Genomic DNA, 25,899 nt, shown 5'->3' with positions numbered 1-25,899 from the left:
TTGTATGTTTGTCATTAATTTTATTGTACCATAGTCTGTTTATTAATCTTTTGGGATAGAAGTTTTCTGTTAGCATGGTGTATATTTCAGTTTTGTATATCTTTTGTGTAAATATTGTCTGTTAAGTTTATGGCTCTATCTATTAAGTTTTTTGCAATTTCTTTTTGATAATGTGGGTGATTTGAAAAGAAGTTTAGTAATCTGTTGCTTACTGAATGTAATACTGAAATCTGTTGATTTCCCATATGAAATCATGAGGTGATTTTTATTGTATAAAATAAAATATATAAGGATGAAGATTGGTGTTATATAGATTTTATTATTGTTATAGGTTTTTATAGTGCATGAATATGGGACAGTGGTCCCGAAACGTTGTACAATTGTCATGAATAAATAAATAATAATTTATTGCAAATGATGGAAGTAATTAACCTCAAAAAATTTTAAAAGAATTGACTCACCAGACTTCCTAGAGAGATAATCCAGTATTATATTTTGTATTAAAATAATTAAATGTTTAAAAGAAGTCTTAATGAATATTTGATTTAGTTAGATTGGTATTAATATTTAATGAGTTAAAAATCTACAGAACATCATAGATTATTTATAAGGCTTGAGATAGAAGGAAGAAGAGTAGGCCTAGACATTAAGGAGGATAAGAGAAAGATCCTCCACACCAAGAGGAAGACAGTCCATCTGCAAAGGCACTACATAATTGGGAGCTATCGATTTGAGTGTATTAAAGCATTTAAATATTTAGGATCAATGATTAACGATTCCTTGAGGGAGCAAGAAGAATAAAATGTGTAATAGTATGAGAACTGATTCATGCTCCTGTTGTGCCAATACCGATGAATATTCATAATTTGTAATTTGTGTTTGATTTATATAAGTAAAAGATAAAACATAAAATTTTGAGAAATGCAAAAATGTTTGTTCAATTATAATCCATGAGATAAATAGGCCCATCAAAGATTTCGGTCCCGGACATCTGTATGAAATCACTGTTTATGCTAGAAAATTATTCATTAGGTTATGAAATAAGGTGAATACTGAATCATTAATTTAGTTATAATTCACGCCAGTACGTAAAATTTTCGATTTCTCTAACCAGATATGTTCCTAAAAATAGAGAAACTATAACCTTATTATTAGTTTAATCTATTAATCACCCATTATTTCTAGCTTACATTAATTTTATAATTACAGAATGAAATACTTGGTGGTAATGAAGCAATAAGGAAAAAAATTTTTATGACAGTGGTGGATGAACACAAAGTAACATTATCATGTGTAAATTACTGAACGTTAAAGTTTATTTTTTTAACAAAACTAATTATCTTCTTTGTTTCAGGGAAATGTTGATGTTTCAAGAACTGAAGATTGTAAAATCGATGGTAATCGATTTGTTCGTTAAATTTAGTTTAATATTTTTTAAAAAATTCCTACACACACGTTCATGTTTGAAATCCAAAAGGTCTATTGTTAAAGCCTTCACACTTTCATAATCTCTAGTGGCTTTTCAGGCATGCCTTGTCTCTCCCGGTTTCTATTCCTTTGCATTCGATGTACACTCGATATTCAGATATAAGGTTGTCTTGTTGAATAAATGGCAGTATGCAGAGGGCGCAACTAGGCTGGACCGAGATTGGGGTCTCCAAGGCAGGTTACAAATTTAAACGTTATTTATGTAATCTAATGTTTTGTAGAGTTTTGCTATGTCAGAAGTTTAATAGTTATTGTAATCGAATAATAATAGCCAACACATGTTTACATTATTTGTATAAATTAATGGAATTAAAGGAGCTATATAAGGTAACTATTAGATTTCTGTTCCTGTCATTATTGTTAAATTCCCTTGACCTTATTAGGTATATATAAGGTTTTAAGGGTAAGGAGTTGATCATTGTTGATTTGCCAAAGTAGAATTGCTGAAAATCACAGAAACACAGGAAAAGAAAAGAGGGAATTAAAATACAGGATTACATTCTTCTATATTCTGATGTCAGCAAGAATGACAGGGTAACCTTTAGAGCCCGATTCTTGTTTTATATCTGCCTGGCTTGCTTAATAAAAGCTAAGAACTTAGGTAGTGCACGAAGAATCATAGTGCTGGACATGATGGAAAGAGAAAAAGTTCATTATTAATCGTTTTAGTATGAGTAATAGTCAAGTATAGGCCAAATGAAAATCTGAAGAGATAAAAGCTTTCTTTTGTGGCCTTCAGAGGGAAATGCAACTACGAACTATGGGCCTAGTTTTAGGGAATATGAATGATCCGGTCGTAGCAATGAGAGTCCGGAAGCTATGGCAAAGAATTTCTCAACAACGGAAAAAGAATTTTGGATTTCAATATGGGAAATATTGATTATCATTAAAATACTTTTCCCGCATGTAGAAAAAAAAAGAATATTATACATTTTAATCTTGTTTAGAATATAAGAGGCTCGAAAACTACAGAATATCATAGTTATAAGAGGATCCAAGATTATCTCTTACGAATGAAAAAAAAAAATGTGAACCCTCGAAAAAGACACAACAACCCTTAGAAAAGAGTAATCAAGTTGTCGGGGTGGTCTGGAGTCTGAGAGACAGCCCTGGTATGTAGATGAGGTGTTTGAGTTAATATGATATAGCCTTGACAATCTGCACTATGTTTTGTATGTATGCTGTGAATGAGAGGTGTGATTCCACTTTTAAGCCGAGGTATGTGAGATGTCTCTTGGTTTGTACATTCAGTTCGTTAAGTTTTGGTGCTCTGTTAGGAGTTTTCTGGTATGAGAATGTGATGGCGTCAGTTTTTTGTGGGTTGATATATTTATATCGTAGATTGTTAGTGATGAGTCGGGCCTGGTACATGGTCTTGTCTGGATTCATGTTATCAGCATATGTAGAGATTTGAGCATCGTCAATATTCATCCCGATTATGTGGGCAGTACGTATGTAAGATTAAACTTACTTAATACTACTTAAATAAAACAATAAATTAATGGTTGCTTTACATAAATCAAGTTGAGTATTACCCGTGGTACTTTAAGGTTACGATGGAATACTTATCTCGTTATTGTGATGTGTCCGTTGTCTATGGTCCTACTAGAAAATATCCGGAGGTGAGGGGCCTCCTCATGTTGATAACGCATAGAAGAGAGAAATAAAACAGTTAATATTAAAGACAAAAGATAATGTTAAAAATAATAAGAAAACAGACAATAAAAAGTAGGGGAAGGGGGGGGGGTGCATCGGAAGAAAGGAGTTATAGGGTCATGTTTACAGGTTTTATGGAACCTTTCCTGCCCTGCCACCTCGCAGGAAGGTGGGATGGGATGATGTATTGGAAAAATGGAATTGAAGGACGCATAGAGACTACCAAAGAATTTGACGTGTTTCTAGAAAATCTAACCTTTTTTTTTCGTACCCTCCATTAAAAAAGGAAATTAGGTACATGGTATGTTGGTGGAGGTTTAGCATAATTTTTTATTAGGGGTATTTTAAGGTTTTATTTCAATTGTACACTGTATGTGCAATGTCGAAGGCGCCAAGTGCGCATTGATACAATGGTGAGCGGGGAGGGTCCGCTTTGCTGATGGTGATATAATTAGATTTAGACTGCAGAGCCCAAACCTCTTCCCACGGTAAGAACATTTACCAAGGGGACATGTTCTTGCCATCTCCCAGGTGGTGGTGTAGGGGCAATTTCCCGAAAGAGCGGGTTGGTTTAGGCCTTCAACCCATCAAAAAAATGTATGTCTCCGGCCAATGCACTCCGGCACAGAGGGCAGCTGGAGTTCATCACAGATAACAGTGTTTCTGGCCCTCTGTAACGATGTTCCTCTTACAATCCTCCGTATGACAGAGTTCTGGAAGCTCTGCAGTCTGTTGAGCGTGGTCTTGTACATGTGCTTGAGCAGAGGCGCACCGTAAAGCAGAGTCGGTCTAATGACGTCTTTGTATATGGAGCTTGAGCCTGAGCGAGAGCTGTGGAAATTTTATCAGATGATAGAGTTGATAACTCTTTTGACGGGCCAGCTTCAGTCTCTCACGAACATGGCTTGAAAATGAGAGATGACGAACGATAGTGACCCCCAGATAGAGCAGGGAGATGGAAATCCGTTGGTCGACCTTTTTAATCCTGAAATGAGTAGGCAGTGGTTTCTTACCTATTTGGTATGACATCACGATAGCGTCTGTCTTGGCGGGATTCAGTCTAATTTCAGTCCGCTTGAGTTCGGCAGCGATGGTGTTAGCCGCTTCTTGTGCATGAGACAGCGTAGTTGGAGCATTGATGCTGGAGGCATAGATGCCGATGTCATCCACATAGGCAGCAACCACTGCCTTCGGGTGCTGGATCGATACCACCGGGGCTGTGAAAATCACGAATAGTATTGATCTCAGCACAGAGCCCTGGGGCACACCACAGGTGGTAGGAACAGGATTCAAAAAGCTCCCGCCGACCCGTACGACGATAGACCTTCCGCTGAGATAGTTTTCAATCAGTCGGCACAGAGTGGCGGGAAACTTAAGTCTTCTAGTCGGCGGATGAGAAGCGGATGGGAGAGACATTCGAAGGCCTGACTACAATCAAGAGATATAAACGCTGTTGCCCTGTTACCCCTTCCAGTCGGCTTCATGAAGGAAATACTTGGTCGCTGGTGGTGTGGCTGGGGTGCCCTCAAACTGATACAGTACTATCTAGTGATTAGAAGGTCCGTAGGCCAATAAGTGACCGTGTTAGTCCCTGGTGAGGAGCAAGTCCAGTGTCGAGGTTCTCGATGGGAAGCCCGCGTGTCGGAAGGTGTGTACCCCAGGATGGTAGACAGCAAGCGTGGTCTTGGTGATGTACGTCCCCATGGGATTATTGCTGCTACACAGGCAGGCGGTGTGACGGGCGTTTAGATCCCCAAAGACCACATACCTGCTTTTTGTCTGGGCATGCTGTAACAGTAGTTTGAGTGATGTAAGGCATGTCCTTGGGCGTCTGTAGACGAATGTGTAGCGGTGTTTGAGTCGCACATCCACCGTTACCAAGTGCGTGCCATCGGCCGGTTCGATCGGGTTAGTGATGAGCCTCGACGGGACGTCTCTTCTTGTCAAAATGAGCACGCTGGCTGTGTTGCAGGCCTCTCGGTGGATATTATACCCTCGAAAGTGTAGCATGATGTTGCAGGGCATCACATCAGTCAGGGCAACAACCGAAGGTCTGCACTGCTGCAGGAGAATTTCAAATTCATCCAACTTCGACAGAAGGCCTCTGATGTTATAATTGAGCACAATGTGTACAGTCAGGCGGCAGGATGTAGAAGGCAGTGTAGGTGCAGGTGACTGAGACGTGGGCTGAGCTGAAGAACGAAGTATGTCAGTAAAGCCTAGATTCCTCTCTACTAAGCGGGTCGGCTGTCGAGGTGGAGTTCCGGCTAGGGCAGGTGCAGTCCCCTGTCTTCTTTCCCTCGCAGTATCACGCAACTTGATGCGGGCCTTACAATTTTTGAATGAGGCGACATGGTCCTCATCACAGTGCTTGCAGTGCGGAGGGGCTGTCTTCTTGGGACATTGCTCGTATTGATGGTCCCCACCACACCAGGTACAGCCTCGTTCCCCTGGCGGAGTTATTTGTGGTGAAACGTGTCACGTTCACCGTTGCAACCATTTCCCGCACCGACATCAATGAGAGTGCGGGAGAGATTATGATTGGCGGGTGTGGCCTGGGTTTGGGCCCCGTGGTTACCTCACTAGATGTTGCTGCTTCCCTCTGTTCTTTGAGTTTATCAAATATCGTAGGGTCAAAAAAGTTGGGTGTTTTGTCGATGGTAGCCCGGAGTCGAAAAGCCTTTTTACCACTGGCTACTGACCACGTTGTGTTGTCATCAGTGGGGGGCCTCTTCTCACCATGGTTTTGGGGTGTAAATACTTCAACCCCGTCCATCGAAGTTGGCGGAGCGTCTGCTCTACTGTTCGTGGCCTCTTCTACAGAGGCCATCGAAGTGGTAGTACCAGGCTGGGTAGCAGCCCTAGCTTTCGGCATGCTGGTCTCGGTTGTTTGGCCAGCTAGCTGCGGGCGGTCGTTTGTTGAACGGCCAACTGCGCAGGGCTGGTTGCGTAGTCCCCGCCAGGGATGCGGCCGGGCACTCCAGAGCGGGAACTGCTGACGGGCTCAGCGGACGAGCACTGTTTTTTTTTTTTTTCCTAAACCTCTTTATTTATATATAATAACAATTACAGATATATAATATAATACATAGTATATATACAAATTACATACTGACTTTTTTGCCGTATGGCAGTATAAGATGAGTTACAGGGTCCGCTGAAGGCGGTTTCACATTGGTAACATACTTGTTGGGGGCTTACATAGAATGGAGAGGGACCATTCCGGCTGGTGATGGTGGTGGTGTGATGACTTCAAGCTGCAGAGCCCGAAGTCCTTCCCTCGGCGAGGACGTCTACTAAGGGGACAGTGCTTTGCCACCTCCCAGGTCTTGGAGGAGGGGCGATATCTTTGAAGAGCGGGTTGACACAGGCCTTCAGCCCATCAAAAAATTTGATGTGCCTTCGGCCTATATACTCCCGCACAGAGGGTAGCTGGAGTTCATGGTGAATGGTGGTGTTTCTGGCCCTCTGTAGAGTAGTTCTACGGACGATTCGTCGGAGGACGGAATTATGATAACTCTGCAGCTTTCCAAGCGTGTTCGGTAGAGGTGACGCAGCAGAAGTGCACCATAGAGCAGAGTTGGTCGTATTATGGCCTTATAGATTTGCAGCTTCAGCCTTAGTAAGAGTTGTGGCGATTTTAGGAGATGGTAGAGCATGTAGCTCTTCTGGCGAGCCAGTACGAGCCATGTTCTTTAAGACCCTTATTTTTAGGCCTAGTTCAAACGGCTGTGACCGAGAAGCTGTCTTATCTTATTTGCTTGAGGTAGTTTCGTGCTTTATTTTTTTTTTGCATCGTTTATTTATTATTTAATTGACATTGCTAAGTAAAATTAATAATATATACAAATAATGATATGTTTTTATAAAATACAATAATATGTAAATGTGAGAGCTTCGGTGAGGCAAGAGCTGCTGCATTCTGGTAGATTGTATTTGAACTTCTTGCTTCTCTAACTATAAAGTCATACCACTGATGCAGGATGAAATGGCGATTTATTTGCCAAAAATGACCATAAACCATAAAGATTGTGGGATTTCGACGACATAGACATGGGGACCTTGACATTTTTTTAGGAAATTCTTTATGGTTCCTCGAAAAAGATTTGCTGTAAGAAGGGCGTTGGATTTAGTTCTTAGTTCCTGGGATGGAGGAGCTGCCAAGTGGATAGAAGAAGAGTGAAGGTTTAATCAAGTATAACTTAAAGAGGATGGATCCCCGGTGCAGTGTAAGCGATGCCAACAATATGGTCATACCATGCGATATTGTCACAGTCTCGTGGTTTGCCCGTGGTGCTCTCAACATCACGAGCTAACCCTATGCTCTATGACAGGACCGACTAAATGCAACAAGGAAGGTCATATGGCCACGGCACGTGATTGTCCTACTAGAGTCGAACTCATGGAACGTAGAGCCAAGAAGGACGACCCGATACCTCCACCAGTGCAACCAGTACCATCCAGAAGACAGCACCCCAGCAGGAATGTACAGAGCAATGTTGCATTCACCGAGCTTCTAGGTAGATCACCAGCCAATCAACAACAACAACCGACGGCCCAGCCTGCTCCGGTGATCAGTGCCTCCAACAATCCTGTGATAGAACAATTATGTGCCCGTATGGACCAGATGATGGGTATGGTGACGACGCTGCTAGATATGATGAGCAAAATACTCGCGCGTCACTATGACTGATCATCTGGTCATAAATTATAATGTCAGAGGCCTCTCACCGAAGCAGGCTGAAATAGAATTGATACTACAGCAGCATCGACCGTCAGTGATGGCACTCACGGACACGATGCTCACCTCCACATCGTCACGAATCTACTTCCGGGGATATGTGGTGTATCGAGAGCTCTGTCTGTCCCCGGAGCACGAAGGTAACCCACCTGGTCTCGGTCGACCTCCGCTTCAAACAGCGCTACACCTTCACCTGTCTATACAAGAGGCCTAGGGCTGGCCTGACTTCTGTTAAGCTGCTGCTGCAACATACCCAGGCGACAAGTCGACATATAGTACTGGGTGACCTATATGCCCGACACACTGCCTGGTTGTATAGCAGCAATAACCCGCTGGGAACTTACATCACTAAGACCAGGCTGGCACTATTTCACCCGGGGGTATAAACGTTCAGGCACGCAGGTCGCCCATCATGCACGTCAACGCTCGACCTACTCCTTTCCAGAAGCATGCATGATGTCACGGACTGCCGGGTGTTGCCCTATGGACCATCGGACCACCGCCCGGTGCTCTATACCTTTGAAGGCGAGTTCGTCACACCACCTGAGAGCAAATACCTTTTACATGAGGCTAATTGTGGGGGGTATAGGTCGAGCGTTTTAGAAGACCTACCAGCCATAAGCCAATATCATACTCCGGACGAGGTGGACACAGCAGTTGAGTGGATCACTAACACCATCAAGAGGGCAGCCAATAGGAACATCCCAAGGTTCGCTCCAGTCCCCAACGCCAACAGCAAGCCACCGAACCACATCCTCGCTCTGATTGGCCAACGAAACAACCTGCGCAATGTCTTCATGCGCACCGGGGATTACTGCATGAAATCCGCCATCAACGCAATGACCCGGCAGATCGCATCACTCATGAAGGATTGGAAGACGGCGCTGTGGCATGACCAGCTTCGCAGAACCCATGATGACCCCAGACAGTTCTGGAGGCTGGTCAGGACCTTCGTTACCAAGAGGACTGTGCATCTCACCGATGGGAATAACCTGATGACGACGGGTGAACAGGCTGCCCTCCTGGTCTCAAGCTATGCAGCAGGGGATGCTCAGAGGACAACTAGTGCTCCTCCGCCGCCACCAGGAAGACCTCAGAGCCCCGTCGAGAAGCCCATTTTCTCCACCTTTGGCCGTCTTGAGTCGGTACTTCGTCGCACCAAGGGAAACAAATCCTCAGGACTTGACGAGATCCCCAATGTTCTACTAAAGATGCTTCCCAGGAAGGGTAAAGCTTACCTGCTGAATATCTTCAACTCAGCCATGAGGATCTCGTACTTCCCGACTGCCTGGAAGCGTGCGATCGTGGTGCCACTCCTCAAGCCAGGGAAGACGGGGAACTCTCCAGAGCACTATCGTCCGATCAGCCTCCTCAAAGAACAGATTTTTGAGCGCCTCATACACGACCATCTCATTGATCACTGCAGGGAGGCTGCTGTGATACCACCCGAGCAAACCGGCTTCCAAAGAGGTGTCTCGTGTGATCATCACTTGGTGAAGTTGCAGGCTCACACCATCGAGCGAATGAAGAACAACTACGCAACTGCCTTCATCTCGTTGGACTGTAGCCAGGCCTTTGAGATTGTATCCCACCCGCTGCTACTTCGCCGGCTGGAGGAGTTCAGGTTTCCGGCCGCACTGTGCCGATTGGTCGAGAACTACCTCAGCGATAGATCATTCGTGGTCAGGGTTGGTGGAGATTTGTCGCCCCCATCCCCCACCACCTGCGGAGTGCCTCAAGGGTCTGTGTTTGGACCTCTATTATTTATAGTCTTCACAGCGCCAGTGGTCGCCATCAAACATCGGCATGCAATGGTAGCAGCCTAGACCTAGGCTCTACCATCTCCTGACGTCACAACAACTTTCAATGCGCCTGAAGCTACAAATATATGAGGCCATCATTCGTCCAACGCTGCTCCATGGTGCACCACTAATGAGACACCTCTACAAAACGACACTGACCAACCTACAGAGTTTCCAGAACCTCCTGAGGCGAATAATACGAGGAACATCACTCCAGCGGGCCAGGAACAGAGAAATTTGTGTAGAGCTCCAACTCCCAACCGTGCCAGAATTCATAGGCCGTAGGAACATCAAGTTCTTTGATGGGCTGAAAGCCTGTGCCAATCCTCTGTTCCGAGAAATCACCCCTCCACCAAGACCTGGGAGGTGGAAGAGCACTGTTCCCTTGGTCGATGTTCTCGTCTTGGGAGAGACTTCTGGCTCTACAGCCTAAAGTCATCACTTCATCATCGCCAGCCGGAATAGCTCCCCCCTATTCGTAGGACGCTCATGGCAGACTCATGCCATCATCGATGACACCGCCTTCAGCGGACCCGGCAGCTTATCTTATAATGCCACACTTGCAAACCAAGATTGATATTGTCAGCTGATATACATCCTTTCTTATTTGTGTATATTTAATTTGTTATTTTAATTTTTTCTAGGTCAGAAAAAAAAATTAAGTATAAGAATGCTGCTTAGAAAACTGTCAGGGTTGGAGAAACTTTTTAGAGTTCTGAAAATTAATTCAATTATCGTTTTTTGAGTGCTGATTAGGAATTTCAAGTTTGTGACCTAGACCCAACAGGAAATTTATTAATTGGAGAAGTTTGTTGGGGGGTGCGGTCAGCAAAGAACAACATAAATAAACAAAACCATATTTATTTATTTTATGCCGTTGTTTCGACCTGAGTTTCAGGTCTTCATCAGGGGTTGTGGCGTAGAAGATAGGCTCGCAACTCAGGAAATTTATTTATTTTTTTTAGTAAAATATATATACTCTTAATTATAATATTAAATAGACTGGAAGAGATTGTGTCCTCAATACATAAAATCCAACCTATAAAATTGTCTGAAGGTAAGTAAATGTGCAAACAATTTCAATAATTATTGTATATCACATATTCAGGGAAACACATTTTTTTGTGGTTCAAAAACTCTTATTAATTTAACGATACACCCTAGCGAAAAAGCTACAATGAAAAAGGTAAAGAACATTAACTTCTGCGTCGACTGATCTCAATAATTTAATAATTGGGGCATGTAATGTGGCCTTAAAGCACCTGCTCTGATTGTGAAGTTAAGCTTCAAAGGCTGGGCATGGTTCTATTAAGTATTTATGCAACAAAATCATATAGTTTACGGACATACTTGACTGAATTATTAAAATATTATACTCATTGGAAGCATGTAATGTTCTTTAATTTAATTTATCACATTTCTTACTAGTATGCACCGTTTAGAAGTCATAGGTAAAAGATTACCTGAATCTTTACTTTATTAAATTAATTAACTGATGAATGTCTTACGACCAGGGCCCTGTTTCATAATGAAAGCTAATAGTATTAGTTCATAGTACAAGTGTAGAAATAATACTAATACTTATTTTTTTCATGATAGGGATGACTATTAGTGATATTACAAGAATTAAAAAATACTGAAGTACAAGTTACTATTTTACAAGTCTGTGTACTTTAATTAAGATAAATCTACAAGACTAATAGTATTAGTTTGTACTTTATTATGAAACAGGTGAACGATGCCGCTCCCAACCGGTCGGTTCCCAAACTTTTTTCGCAATAGCACCATAGTTGGGCTACAAAACGTTTCGCGGCCCCCATGTTGAGCTACAAAAATATTAAAATGTTTGCACAACTATCCTTAGAGCGGTTGAATATATTAAGGGAGGTAATGAAGACAGGACAGTGTAAAGCAAATGCTGGAATGAACTGAATATTTGCTATTTCAATTTTTTTTTTTTCATTTTATTAGTCGCATTCGCTTGCGGCACCCCAGAGTTCTGACCCAACCCACTTTGGGAACCACGGGCCGAGGGAAACACAACGAAAGTTGTAACCCCAAGCGGGGAAGCTCGGTGATGATTGATCAGCTTTCGAATCACCTGTAATTCCTACCTAACGTACCTTCTTGCCAGTTGCTTCATTTTTGTAATGCCAACGTGAGTGGCATGGATTTCTTTCAACATGGCAAGACTAAGACGCTTTGGGATAACCACTATCCAGCCTGAATAGGATTCCATGTGAAATAGAGTTAGGGGAGTTCGGCATGATGTTTACAGATCCTTCATAATTTTCTGGAGATTCGGGTCCAAAAAAGTCGCCTCAGCGATGGTCTCAGCTGTTATTGAAGTGCTAGAAACATGGAACACTAAGTCAAAATGAATAAGGTTCACTTTATCATTGATGGAAATGTCTGCAGTCTTACTCGAATTCGGAAGAGGTGTCCTTATACACAGTCCAAATTCTGAATTTCTTTGCTCGTCTTGCATCGAACTGTATAATCAAATCCTGGTAGGAATGATGCGTATCTAATAATCTGGCTGAAGTCATCTGTGGTATAGCTCGGTTCTGTCCAAAAATCCGTGAAAGTGGCTGATTATCAGTAAGCAAAAAGAAATGTTTCCCGTAAATGTAGTTGTAGAATCGGGAGACTCCAAACACAATAGCTAGTGCTTCCCGGTCAAGTTGCCTGTAGTTCATTTCTGATGGTGTGAGGGTACGAGAGGCATAGGCTATGGGTTTTTCATGTTGGTACACAGAATGTCTTAGAATTGCTGCAACTTCCATCGGACTAGCATCTGTGTTTAAAATAAAAGGCAATGATGGATCAAACGAACTAAAATTCTGTCATTGCACACTTCTGCTTAAAGTTTAAGGAAGGCATTTTCGCATTGCTTGGACAACTTGAAACGGTGCCCTTTAGTTTGCAAATTTCGTGAGGGAAACGAAGCATAGCTAGAATAGGTAAGCATACCTAGAAATCTGTCCACTTCATCGACATTCTGCGGACGTGGTAGTGCGGAGACAGCCTGGATCTTTTGAGGGTTTTTCCTGATAGCGTTCCTCGAAACGCAATGTCCAAGATATTCAGTCTCAGTTGTGAAAAACGAACACTTGTGTTTGTTAAGATATAAGTCATACTCCGAAAATCTTCATCAGGCATAGTCGAAGGTTTTGTTGACATTTCTCCTAGGAAAATCCGTGAACTACGATGTAATAATACCTGATTTTTCAAGCGAGTTAAGCTCCCGTTTCACTAGATCACGAAGAGCAAATGGTACTGTGCGTTCTCTGGTATAGATTGGTTTGGCATTTTCCCGCAACGCCAAGGAAATTCTGCAATTTGGGACCCGCCCAATTTTTTTCTCGAATACCTCAGGAAACTCATTAATAATGTCAACCTCATTTAAGGTGTAGAAATCTGTAAAATCATGAGGAACATGTTCAACGACATCTCTGCATCAATCTGTTCTAGTCCAAGCTTCCTAATCCAGTCGCGACCCAAAAGTGCGTCATGGCTATAGTGTATAGATCGGCTAAAATGCGTTTGCTTTTATAGGTTACTGCAACATTTACTTTACCCTTGCATGGGACGATATCATTTGAAAAAGCACTGAAGTTAATATGCGCAGGTAACAGGTCTTTTTTGAGGTTAATCTGTTGCAATTTGTCTTCCGGCAGAATGGAGGATTTTTCACCAGAATCCACCTCCATTGAAACGTTAACTGTTGAGCGATACAGTTATGATATACTTCCCTGAGCAGGGATTGAGTTCATATATATCAACTATGCTAGATGAGACATGTGTAATAGCATTGCATCCGTAAGACTGGGTTAAATGATCAAAGAGGCTTCCATCAGATTCAAGTCCGATTTGCTTAGAATCAACAGATGATTTAGACAAGGTTTTATACACACTCTTGAAACATGGCCTTGTGCGAGACATGAAGTGGATCTTAGTTTTTCTCGGTCGATATGGGAGTCATTTGCTTTATGGGAATTTTTCCCGCACCGAGAACATAAATTCTCAATTCCCAATGTGTGGTAAAAATCCCGGGAACGAAACAAAGGACGACGACGCGAGCTCGGAGTGGTGTTCCGGGTCTGGGTCTGGTGAGGACGCGAACCTGCTCTGTCTATGTTTGAACGCCCCGAAACTTTGTTAACGTCACTCGAGTTAGATGAAGATCCCGATGTGAGAGTCAGGGATGAGCTTGTGCTACTCATTTGTTTACTTTGAATTCGCGAAGCTTCCAATGTCAATGCTTTTTTAAAAATGTCATCAAACTTTGTAATGTTAGCTTGTAATATTAATTCGCGGATCCAATCGTCACGGATTCCTCGCACAAAATTTCAGATATCCAGATTTTTTTTCTTACAGTAAGATTCAGCGCATTCGACATGAAAATCACAATCTGATAAATGACGTCGAAGCATAGCAACATATTCAGAAATAGACTGAGAGTCCTGTTGGTAGCAAGATAGAAAATAATTTTGAGAAACAACAACATTCACAGCGGGCAGCAATATCCTCGAAAATTCCTGTGAAAGGGATTTGTAATTTAGTGAGTTCAGCGGCCTCTCAAGTCCTAGAAATGCGGCTAAGTTGTTATATTGGATAGGGCCTATTGAACTCAGAAGTAACAGGGATTTTTTTGTATCACTGGTAATGTTTTTCACAGCGGCGTAGTTTTCAAAAAAGTTTGAGGTATGAAGAGAATTTCTCCACTGTTGACTCAAATCGTTCAAACGGTACAACATTGCCATTATTGGTGCCTCCGGCCGCTATCAACTGCTCAAGGAGTTTTTTGATTTGAAATAAGTGTCTGAGAGAACGTTTCTAAAAAACCTTTGAATTGATTGTCATCCATTGTAAAGTGTAATTAAAACAAAGATACCTACATTACGATGAAAAACGTAGCACTGTGTCGTAGACGGAGGTTGGAAAAGATTGTGAATGTTGGTATTCCGTTTGATATCAATTACTGAACAAAATGATGTTTTAATCCTCGTCGCCAATTATTATATTGGAATGTCCAGATTTTGTAAATAACACACGCGTTATTATACATATTTTATTACGCTTAAAACTAGAACACAACATTATAACATTAACAGACAGCAATAGAACCGCACACAGCACATAACACTACTTGGAACCTTCCTTTCCCCTTACTCATAACTATATTGGCGGGAAAACCAGATGAAGATACAACAGTGACCCGAGACTAATGTCAATGTTAGATTTACAGAGCAAGCAAAACAACCCAATGGCTGGCTGTGCAATGCTTGCGCTTATCTTCCAGTATAGAGGTCACAGTCACCTAAGGAGGATCAAGATCTGACTGACTCTCTCAGTAGATATTCTTCATTGTGCTCTTACTGAGATTCAAATCTCGTTCATTTGTTAAAATAAATAAACCTCGGCTTTGTTGTTTTTACCAATATACAAGTTTCAGTACAACAATCATGAACACAATTTTATTTATACATGAATAAATACCCTACAATTGATACTATCATTTTCTACAGCTGAAAACTCTAAAGATACATCCTCCAAAAAGAAGCAGGTAATTCGCATATTTTTCATTTATTATTTGGGTTTGGTTTAAGAAAATTAATTTTACTTTTTGAAATTCCACTTGCAGGTTGTAATAATTGAAAATGGTAAACTTAGTGAAAAAACAGGGAAAAGACCACGCACCACATCACCATCTTCAACATCTTCTTTAGGTCGCTTGGAGGGTAGAGTAAGTTTGTAAATTTCACATATAGTCTGTTAATGAATTTTTTGGCATGTTTCATAGTTTTATTTTATATACCTAGATACGTAATCTTCAAGCTCAAATTGACAATCTCGGAAGTTCTGCGTTACCAACTGATCAAGGATTAATACAAAAACTTAGAACTACCCAAGAAGCTAAGCCAGTCACTGATTTATTAAACACTATGAAAATTACCAAAAGAATGTCAGGAGCTGAAGAAGAAATAGATAGGGTATTCATTATTTTATATTAATAAATAAATATATATTTTTATTTTACATTAGTGCTAGTCTGTACCTTTTATTTCTGTTCACTAAAAAACGAATGTTACTCTTACTCACCCGTTATGGTGTCAACTACTATTTGGCTTACTTCATTTGGATATGATGTAAAATAGGTCTAGTATTATAGTATTATAGTACTAGGAGTATAATCTAAATTCCATTAGATTTCGTCAAATACTTTCACTTAGGCATTTTGGATATACTTATATTTCAACTAATTTTTAAATTAAAACAATGAATTCACCTAGACTGAATAGACAGGGAACTGCACGTCGATTCCGACTATTACACCACTTACTAGACAAACGATTTAAACTTCCAATTAATTACAAAAGACTGATTTTCATGACAATTATAAGGTCTATCTGGACTTACGTATTTGAGCTTTGTGGTTCCACTAAAGCTTCGAATTCCTCTCACATCCAATCTTTATAATTCGAAATCCTTCGTAAAACCCTCAAGGCCCTTTACTTTCTCACAAATAAAATCATCCATAAAAACCTAAATGTTCCGTGTGTAACCGATCTAGCAATCACCACGTGGACCCAGATGTCGATCCTTCCATTATAAACACCCTAACCACCCAAAGCCACTAGATTCTAACCTTGCTTCTTCCTCCAATCCTAACAATCCATCTCGGCACCAGAAAAGAAGATGGCCCCGAGACCTTCTAATGTAGAAGTTATTAAAGTGTTACCAATAGGCAGTTTCTTTACAAACCTGTATCATACCATTATAATCTAGCATCAAATTTACTAGATCCATTTTTATGTAAATATAGTTATAAATGTCAATAAATAAATTTTAAAAAATGAAAATTTATTAGAGTGCTACCAATGGGTAGTTTCTCTACACGCCTGTAACACTCCAATTTAACTTAGATCAGATTTACTAAATTTATTATAATGTACAGTTGTAAATAGCAATAAATATTTTTTAAAAAATGAAAATAATTAAACTTGAAATATAAGTGATCCTTACCCAGTAAAAATCTTGAATTTTGTGGAAATGCAATTATAAGGATATATACGGGAATATTACTTGATTGGGGTTGTGTAATTTATATAGTAATTAAACTATTTATTGTGACCCAACGATCGCCCCACTTTGCAGGGTTTCGTCAGGGCTAAAAGAATTACAAAAATTAAAATATTGTAACTAAGTAAGAGAATAGATAGCATGAAATAGAAGTAACCTAAGGTGTGGCTAAACATGATTTAAAATATGTGAAAGTTTATATAAAAATGAATAAAATAAAAATAAGATGTAGACTGAAAAGTATAAATAAATAAGTATTACGCAATTAATAAAAGGGGAAATAATAACAAATAAAAAGTAAATAAAAGAGAATTATAAAAATACAGTACATACTAAGAAAAATAATGAACTGAATAAGATACCTTTATGAATGACGGAAAGCTTGAGGTGGCTGCGGGGTATAAACAAAATATAGGATTGGAGGAATTTGATGGTTAATAAATGACGTTACATTTGGAAGCAAGACGGGAAGTAATATTAAAGTAAGATAATAAAATGTACGTCATTCAGAATGGTGTGTGTCTTACCATTCTGAATGAGGAATGGCTGAATGAGCTTGTGGTGGAACCCGTGAGTTAAGGAACCGGTATTATAAATTTAAACAATTGCCCCTTGCCCAACTGAACCTAAGTCACTTTAGACATATGGTTGCATATGTCCACTTTCTCCTAACAATTTTATAAATAAAAGAAACTCAATAAAAACAACTACGTGTCCATAAGGCCCTTGAGACCATTCTAACAGCCCTTTCAAGTATCCCTTTCAACCCTTAGAATCCTATATCAATAGCAAGGGCTGACACTTAGGCAAGTACATGCTGTCATCTCACAATGGACTTGCATCAGTCAAACTATTTTATGGTTAACATATGTAAGTCAGTACACACAAGTCTTAGGTCATGGTCCCTTTCTTAGAAATCTGACCTCCGAACTTCTCGCCACGCCTTTTCCCCCCTTCCAGATATTTACTTCTCAAATTTCATAGGCTCACTACCCCCACCTAGTCTCTTAAAATTATCTGATTGGTCAAAACCCCTTCTCCTATTTCACTATTTTTCCTACCCCCTCTTCTCAAGTGTTCATATATATTTCCTAGACTAGATAGCTAAGCAAGAGAGAAGTAAGAAGATAGAGACTGAGTAACAGTAACATGTTGTTCTTGTAAATATGTTAGAATAAAGTCATTTTAGTCTTCACTGATTTCTTATGATATGTAACTCGTGTATAAACACGGTCGCAAAAACGATATTAAAGTAAGATAATATTAGGTGATATAAGAACATATTAGATATAATGATAATAATAAGTCTTTATTTATGTGTGAATACAAAAATGAATCATTCTTAGGGAAAATTTAAAGAACAAAAATCCTTAATGAACCGCCACAATGTTTATATATATATATATATATATATATAAGTTATCTTTCACTTGAGTAAAACCAAAAATAATAAGAGAGAGTGCAATATTAAATATTGCTAGACATTAAATGATAATAATAAAAATAATAAGTGAGAAAAATTATATAAATATATATTTAAGTTATCTTTCACTTGTGTGAAACCAAAAATAATAGGAGAGAGAGGAGTATGAAATGAAACGCCTAAAGTACTCTCAAAGACTGATCTATTTATTTATTTATTATTATTTTTTTTTTCCCCGATCCCTCCAAAACAGAAAGAAAAAATGAGTTAATAGGTGCATTACTGTGAAAAAGAAAAGTAATTCGTGTTGGGTCTTACCTTTTACTACCTTTGGTATTTTAAGGTTACCTGTTATGTTTATTTGTTACTTATGAGATATCCATTCTAAAAAAGGTGCTATTTTTAAATCCGGAGGTGAGGGGCCTCCTAAATTATCTATTTGCGGAGCCTGTCCGTCTATAAATATACAATCGGTCAGCTGGGAGAAGATCAGCTGATGTAGATCTGTCAGCTGACAGTCCATAACGCTTCCCCCCACCAGATTAAGAACAATCCTCGTAAACTCTATTAGATACAAAGGAAAAAGATATATAAAAATACAATAACAATAAACAAGATAGATGGAAACACAATTAAAATAAAATTGCAATAATAAAGATACAAATACAATAAAACTAAAGAAATAGGATTCAAAATAACAACACTGTGCAAAAAAAAAATAGACAAAACCAAAAACCAACACAATTTCTTATGAATCACTGATATTTACACACATGTTCTTATTAAGTTCCTAAAATGAAAAAAATAAATAAATAAAAACTTTATATTATTTCCCTCTGGAAGGGAGGTGAGTACAATCTTATATATCATGATAAAGCTGTTGCAGGAAGCTTTAATTCTTATGAGTGAACTGTTATTATCTTTTTTAGTTCTTTTAAGCTTCCTATGGTGACAATATTGTGTTCTCTTATTGTGACCACTCTGACTGGGCCTTCGTACCTCTGCAGATCTTTGCCCCTATTAGTTTCCACTTTACGGTACACTACCACCCCAATTTTAAGGTTGCCCATTAGATCGCGAACACTGAGATGGTGTTTAGTAACTCTTCTGCGTTTCTCCTTCTTAACTTTGTCCCTGACTTCGGCCCATATCCTTCCTCCGTGCCATACAATTAACGGCGAGATTACTCTCCTCAGTCGCTGTATCATGGTAATTCCTTCGATGTCACCGCAGTGAAAAAATAATCTCAATTCGAGAAAACCCCGTGACCGAGTGTTTGGAATGATTGTATGCTGCGATCGCTCGTTCCATCGCTTCGTCTGTCTCTAGCTCCTTTTCTAAATGATATACCCGCAGGTGGTCACTGAGGGACTGTGGAGCCTTCCAATACTCCCTCGGCTCTTTGGATGACCTGGGGCGTTAAGGTGCCAGACCAACTCCAAGATTTTTATCTCTTCCCTGATGCTTGCGTTGTCAAACTCTCTTTCACTGTCTTACGAGATTTTATCCGGTACGCCGTGAATTACATAAAACTGGAACCATGTGCGTAGGGCTCTTAACACCGCTTCTGCTGACCTCTCTTTCACTGGGTACGCCATAGCTAGTTTGCTAGCATGTCCAGATGTTTCTCCCTGATTTATCCTCGCATTGACCATTATTGCCCTTGAAAGCCAGTCAGTAACAACATTGTCTTTATCAGGCTTGCATGTGATGTCCATATTATACTGGTTAAGGATCTCCTTCCATCTAATGATGTGCGCGGATGACTCTCTCAATTTCCCTACCCACTGCAACGGTCTATGATCAGTGTAGACTAAACGCCTTCCAAACGCATAGGGCCTGGTTCCAAACACATTGGTGCAATGCTTCACAGCCCACACCATTCCTAGAAGTTCCCGTTCTGTGGCGCTCTATCTGGCTTCCGCTTCTGTGAGACGCCAACTGGCTTAGGCTACAGGACCTCTTCAGTCTCCTGTGCCAACACCGCTCCTAGAGCATATTCACTTGCATCCGTTGTGAGCGTAAACGGTATATCATTAAGAAAAGGGGCTAGAGCCAGACGAAGCGATGGAACGAGCGATCGCAGCATACAATCATTCCATACACTCGGTCACGGGGTTTTCTCGTATTGAGATTATTTTTTGACTGCGGGGACGTCGAAAGAATTACCATGATATAGGGACTGAGTAGAGTAATATCGCCGTTAATTGTATGACACGGAGGAAGATATGGGCCAAAGCCAGGGACATAATTAAGAAGGAGAAACCCAGAAGAGTTACTTAATACAATCTCAGTGTTCCCGATTAAATGGGCAACCTTAAAATTGGGATGGTAGTGTACCGTATACCACAGGAATCGTTGATTACTGTGCAAGAGCCCCTGAAAACTGAAGAAATGAAAATAATTTATGTGTATCGGAAACACCGTGCAAAGATGTGTGACCGAGATACCGACGAAATTAACAGCATTACCAACCTGAAAGGCACACTTTCCAATTATGGGATATCGAACTAAGAACTACCTTCGAAACCAAGCAGCTGTGGGATATAGTGGCTGGTAACGACACCCTGACCGAGTATACCACTGATACCACTATTAGGCAATGGAAGACAAAGAATGCAAGAGCTCGGCAATTCATCCTGGGAACATGTGAGAAGCAAATAAAAATTCATCTAATAGATAAAGAAACATCGAAGAGCCAGTTTGAAACTCTGAAGAACATTTTTAAGAAAGATACAGACAACTTAAATAGTAAAGTGCTGGCAGAATTCTTTAATTACAAGTATGATAAGTCCAAAACACTGATAAATAATGTAAGTGCCATACAAAATCTTGCTTTCCAATTGTTAAACTTCAAGGAAACTGTATCTGATTCTATGATCATGACCAAAATCCTATCATCACTAGCTGATCAATACAAGGATTTCTCTTCGGTTTGAGATTCCACCCTTAAGGAGTCAAACCTCTGGAGAACTTGAAATCTCGACTGCTACAAGAAGAGGACAGGTATAAGAAGGATAATTTCAAGTTGCTTTCAATACTGAAGGAAAGAAAGCTAAGTACTTCAAATGTGGTAAGCCAGGCCATATAAAGTCTCAATATCGTCAAAATGATGGAAACAAACCTTGAGGAATTTGCAATAAAATAAATAATCTAGAAGAAAACTGCTTCTACAAGAATAAAGAAAAGAAGAGTACTAAAGAACAGAAGACCTATTTTTTTGTATAAGGCCATTTTTACGTTTCGGGTATGCAGAATATGAAAATGCTATCGATTTTAAGTTCGTATGCTCGCATATCGATCTATTTTAAGTTTTCTGATTTCTCACATACTAGGGTCCATCTACATGTTTTGGCTTATGCAAAATATGAAAATATTATCGATTTTAAGATCGCGTACTGTAAGATACTGATTTATAATATATTAGGGTCATCTCGTATGAATCTTAAAACGCAGTAAACGAAAATGCTGTCGATTTTATGATCGCATGGATGCGTATCAATTTATTATAACTTTCTTTTCTTTATAACTCAAACATATTAGTGTCCTTTTGATTTTTTTTAAGATGCAGAAAACATACAAATGGCTTAATATTTATATAAAGAGACCATAATATAAGAACGAACCGAAAGAAAAGTAAATATAAATCGATGCGCGATTTTAAAATTAATAGCATTACCATTTTCTGCATCTTAAAAAATATATAAGAGGACCCTACAATATTAGAAATCAGAAAAGTTAAAATAAATCGATATGCGATCCTAAAATCTATAGCATTTTCATTTTCTGCGACTTAAGAAACATATTAGAGGACCCTAATATATTGGAAATCTCAAAAGTTAAAATAAATCGACACGCGATCTTAAAATCGATAGCATTTTCGTGTTCCGTGTCTTGAGAAACATATAAGAGGATCCTAATATATTAGCAATCAGAAAAATTAAAATATTTCGATGCGCGATCTTAAAATCGATAGCATTTTCGTTTTCTACTCGTCTGAAAATGTGTAATGGGAACCTCATATGTTAGAAATCAAAAATGGTAAAAATTAAGCGTAATTTAAAAAAAAAAAAATTGTATTCGACTAATTTTTCATTCGACTATTTTTTTATTCGATTGAAATAATATTTCAAATATTCGAATACAAAAGTATTCGGATTGTTTAGACGTATCTGTGTTTAAAGTTGTATTTATTGTGAAAGTGGGCAAGAGTTCAACTTCCTTATCTGTTCTGCTGCTGATACCAAACAAGGATCGAAATCAACCAAGATGGCATCGAGCTGTGGTGATTCTGTTATTATTCCAGTTCTGAATAACAACATCAAGTATGATAATTGGCGTTTCAAGTTCCTGCGACTGTTGAAATTAAAGAAATGTGTGGCGAATCGAAAATACATCGAGACCTGAAGATATCAGTCAATGCGAATGGAATGATCAAATTGACAAAGTGATGAACTACATGTCAATTGCGTTGGATGTGTCAGTAATGGGCGAGATTGGAAAACCCAAAGAAATCCTGCAGAAGCTTGATGCTATGTATTTGAAGAAGAGTGAAGTGAACTACTTATCGAGAAACAATTGAGTTCGATGAAGTTCAATGAGCGCGGTGATGTTGACCAATTTTTCAAGGACTTCGATAAGAAAGTCAATGAACTGTGATTGGCTGGTGGTGATACCTCTCGCTAACGAAAATTAACTTTGTTAATCATGACATTACCAGAGAGCTGCCGGCATCTCATCAATGGATTAGATGTGCTCCCAGAGGAAAATCGGACTGTTGAGTACATTCCCGAGAAACTTGGTGACGTGGAGAGAGGTGAAAAAGGTGGAGCGTCCTTCGACCCAACAAGCGTGAAGAGAAAGATGAAGCCAAGGAATTAGCATCGCATGCTTTCAAGGCTCAAATTAGGCACCAAGGTGAGAGATTCAATGAAGCCAGAGTGCTGGAATTGTGGAAAACGAGGCCATATCAGAAAGAATTGTTGGTCAAAGCCCAAGGAGGGCCATGGTAACCGAGATCAAGATCAACAACGAGGACCAAGGTATAATAGTGGTGGAAATTTTGGGAAAAGTCGTAGATATTTCAACTAGGATCGTAAATCAAATGGGCAAGGAAGATTCTCTAGAGCAACAGGAGTATCTGGAGATAGTGGTGATGTAGAATATTATATCATTTCATGTGAATATTAATGCTTCAAAAGTTTAAAGGAAGTAAAATTAGGAAATTATTTGGCTAATTGATAGTGGCTGTACAGGTCATGTTATAAGTTCCGATAAGTATTTTTACCAGTAGACTAATAGGACTTTGACCAGATAAAGCTGGCTAATAACAATATTGTCAGAGGAACAAAAATTGGAAATATTCTTTGTAAATATAATTCAATGAGGAGTTTATAGCTGACAAAAATGTTTATTATGTTCCTGGATTTAGTCGAAACCTGTTGAGTGTTAGTGCTATCACAAAACTGGGCAAAAAAGTTGTTTTTGTTGAGGATATTTGTCAAATCTTCAACAAGAAAGGCTATTTATTAATTCAATGTGAATGTGAAAATAATTTGTATTCTGTGAGATGTACTATTCAAGATGGAAACGATTTCATTTCAGCAAAAAGCTTGTTGACTAATGAAAGATCTATAAAAGAGCACCTCCATAGAGTTCTGGTTTACGTAAATTTTAATGATTTGAAAATTATGTGTCAAGAAAAATATTTGGAAGATTTACCTCACTCTTTTGAGGGTATATACCTAATCTGTGAAATTTGTATAGAAAGTAAATTGACAAATTTAAGTATGATAGAACACGTAGGCGAGCCAAATATTGTGGTGAGATTGTTCATACTGATGTAAAGTTTTTAGATGTTGAAGGGTATAATGTGTACTTTGTGAGTTTCATTGATGATTACTCAAGGATTGTAAGAGTTTACCCAATCAAAAAGAAATCTGAAGTTTATGAAAAATTTGTGGAATATTTTAATGTTCTAAAAAATTATGGTCAAGGCCCTTTAAGAGAATTGAGATGCGACAATAGAAAAGAGTATATCAATCAAGAATTTTATGATTTGGCCAAAGATCAAGCTTTCGCATAAAGTTTTCGCATTTTTCCATGTATCGCGTACAATCATGATCTAAATGGAGTAGCTGAAAGATATAATCGTGAAATTATGGATCGAGTAAGATGTTTGAGAAAAGAAGATAAAACTGAAAGAAAATATTGGCCAGAGATTGTAATGGCAGCCTGATTTACTGTAAATCGATTCACCCCATATGATATTTTCTTTGGAAGAAAACCTAGCTTCAAGAATCTCAAAATGTATGGAAGTAAAGTGTTTCATGTGCTTGAAGAGAAACGTACCACCTCTAGATGATAAAGCTGTAAAAGGAATTAGGATACTGATTGTATTACTATGGAAGATGAGAGTAACAATGAAGATAGTGAAACTCAAGATTATCCATGTGAAAGTGAAAAACAAGTAGTCTGATAAAGATGAAAAGGATAAGAATGAAAGGCCTAAACGTGATCGGAAGTTGTCTAAACGGTTTAATGATTATGTCATGGTAAATTTTACAAAATTGTTTGTACTGTAATCCAACTGCTGAAATATTCTGTATCTTATTTGTTGATAATTTATTGATTTGTGGGAAAGCTTGATTTGAAAGCCATTGAAAAGATCAAACCTGTACTTATGAAGAGTTTTAAGATGAAAGACTTGGGAGTTCAGAAGTATCTTGTTATTGACATGGATTACAATCGAGAAAAGGGAGTGATGAAAATGCTACAGAAGAGTTATATTGAAGAGCTGGCAAAGAAATATAGGATTTTATATTCGAAAAATAAAGCCACCCTCATAGAGACTGGCCTGGAACTAGAGCCTGGTGATAATGAAGGATGTGAAAATTACCGGAATTTGATTGGTGCTCTTACATCTCATATGATCTTATATCTCCAAAGTAACTAATTAGACCTGATGTGATGTATGCTGTTAATTACCAGAGTCGATATCAACATTGTAGTACTCAGACCTACTTCAAGTACGCTCTTCGAGTCTTGATTTACTTATACTATACTGGAGACTTGAACTTAAAGTTTACAATGAATAATTGTGATGTGCTGACAAGTTATTCCGGCTCTGGTTGGGCTGGAGATCACACTGATTCCACGTCAACTACTGGGTGTGTGATAAAAGTTTTAAATTTAATTTAGCTGACTTATTCACTAAGGCGTTATGTAGAGTAAAGTTTGAGGCATTTCGCCCTATGATTATGATTTGCTAGACCGCTCATATTGTTAGGGGATGTGTCGGAATATATACAATATTTGCTACTTGGTAACACTGTTGGAATATATACAATATTTGCTATTTGGTTCTAGTGGTTCTAAGTTGTTATATGTGTGTACAGTTGTTTTAAATATAGTGTTTTTGAACAGTGATAAATGTATTTCTTTTCTTTATGATTTTAACACTGGTGATACAGTTTTCACAGCTGACATTCCAACCCATCCTAACACAATCCTCACCACGTTTGCCGATGACACATGTCTATTGTCAGTGAACATCCTTACATTGTATCCCAAACCCTCCAATCCCACATCAACACCCTTGAAGAATGGTGCCAAAACTGGAGGATTCAAATAAATTCCAATAAATCCCACCAAATCACATTTACCCTTCGACGTAAACCCATGACCTCTTCCCCTACAATATC

General features: G+C 39.1%; 1 protein-coding gene across 8 annotated transcripts in view; it reads left to right on the top strand.

Annotated features, from left to right (window-relative positions):
• LOC106689537 (uncharacterized) overlaps window positions 1-25,899 on the top strand; it is a 99,241-nt gene that overhangs the window by 22,651 nt on the left and 50,691 nt on the right. For 4 of the 8 annotated variants that reach the window (XM_067048032.1, XM_067048035.1, XM_067048033.1 and 1 more), the window contains 6 exons: window positions 1,210-1,278; window positions 1,355-1,397; window positions 1,527-1,662; window positions 15,219-15,256; window positions 15,335-15,436; window positions 15,513-15,683. In XM_067048032.1, the coding sequence (XP_066904133.1) occupies window positions 1,268-1,278; window positions 1,355-1,397; window positions 1,527-1,662; window positions 15,219-15,256; window positions 15,335-15,436; window positions 15,513-15,683 (501 nt within the window). In that variant the 5' untranslated portion in view covers window positions 1,210-1,267. Of the gene's footprint in view, window positions 1-97; window positions 1,046-1,209; window positions 1,279-1,354; window positions 1,398-1,526; window positions 1,663-15,218; window positions 15,257-15,334; window positions 15,437-15,512; window positions 15,684-25,899 lie in introns of those variants that run through there. The other 4 variants (XM_067048036.1, XM_067048031.1, XM_067048037.1 and 1 more) reach the window with 3 other exon arrangements.

Source organism: Halyomorpha halys, unplaced genomic scaffold, assembly GCF_000696795.3.
Source record: "Halyomorpha halys isolate HHAL.00 unplaced genomic scaffold, Hhal_1.1 Scaffold1389.1, whole genome shotgun sequence".
NCBI classification, from domain to species: Eukaryota; Metazoa; Arthropoda; class Insecta; order Hemiptera; family Pentatomidae; genus Halyomorpha; species Halyomorpha halys.
Note: the sequence above shows the minus strand (reverse complement) of the source record. Positions and strands in the feature narration are given on the sequence as shown.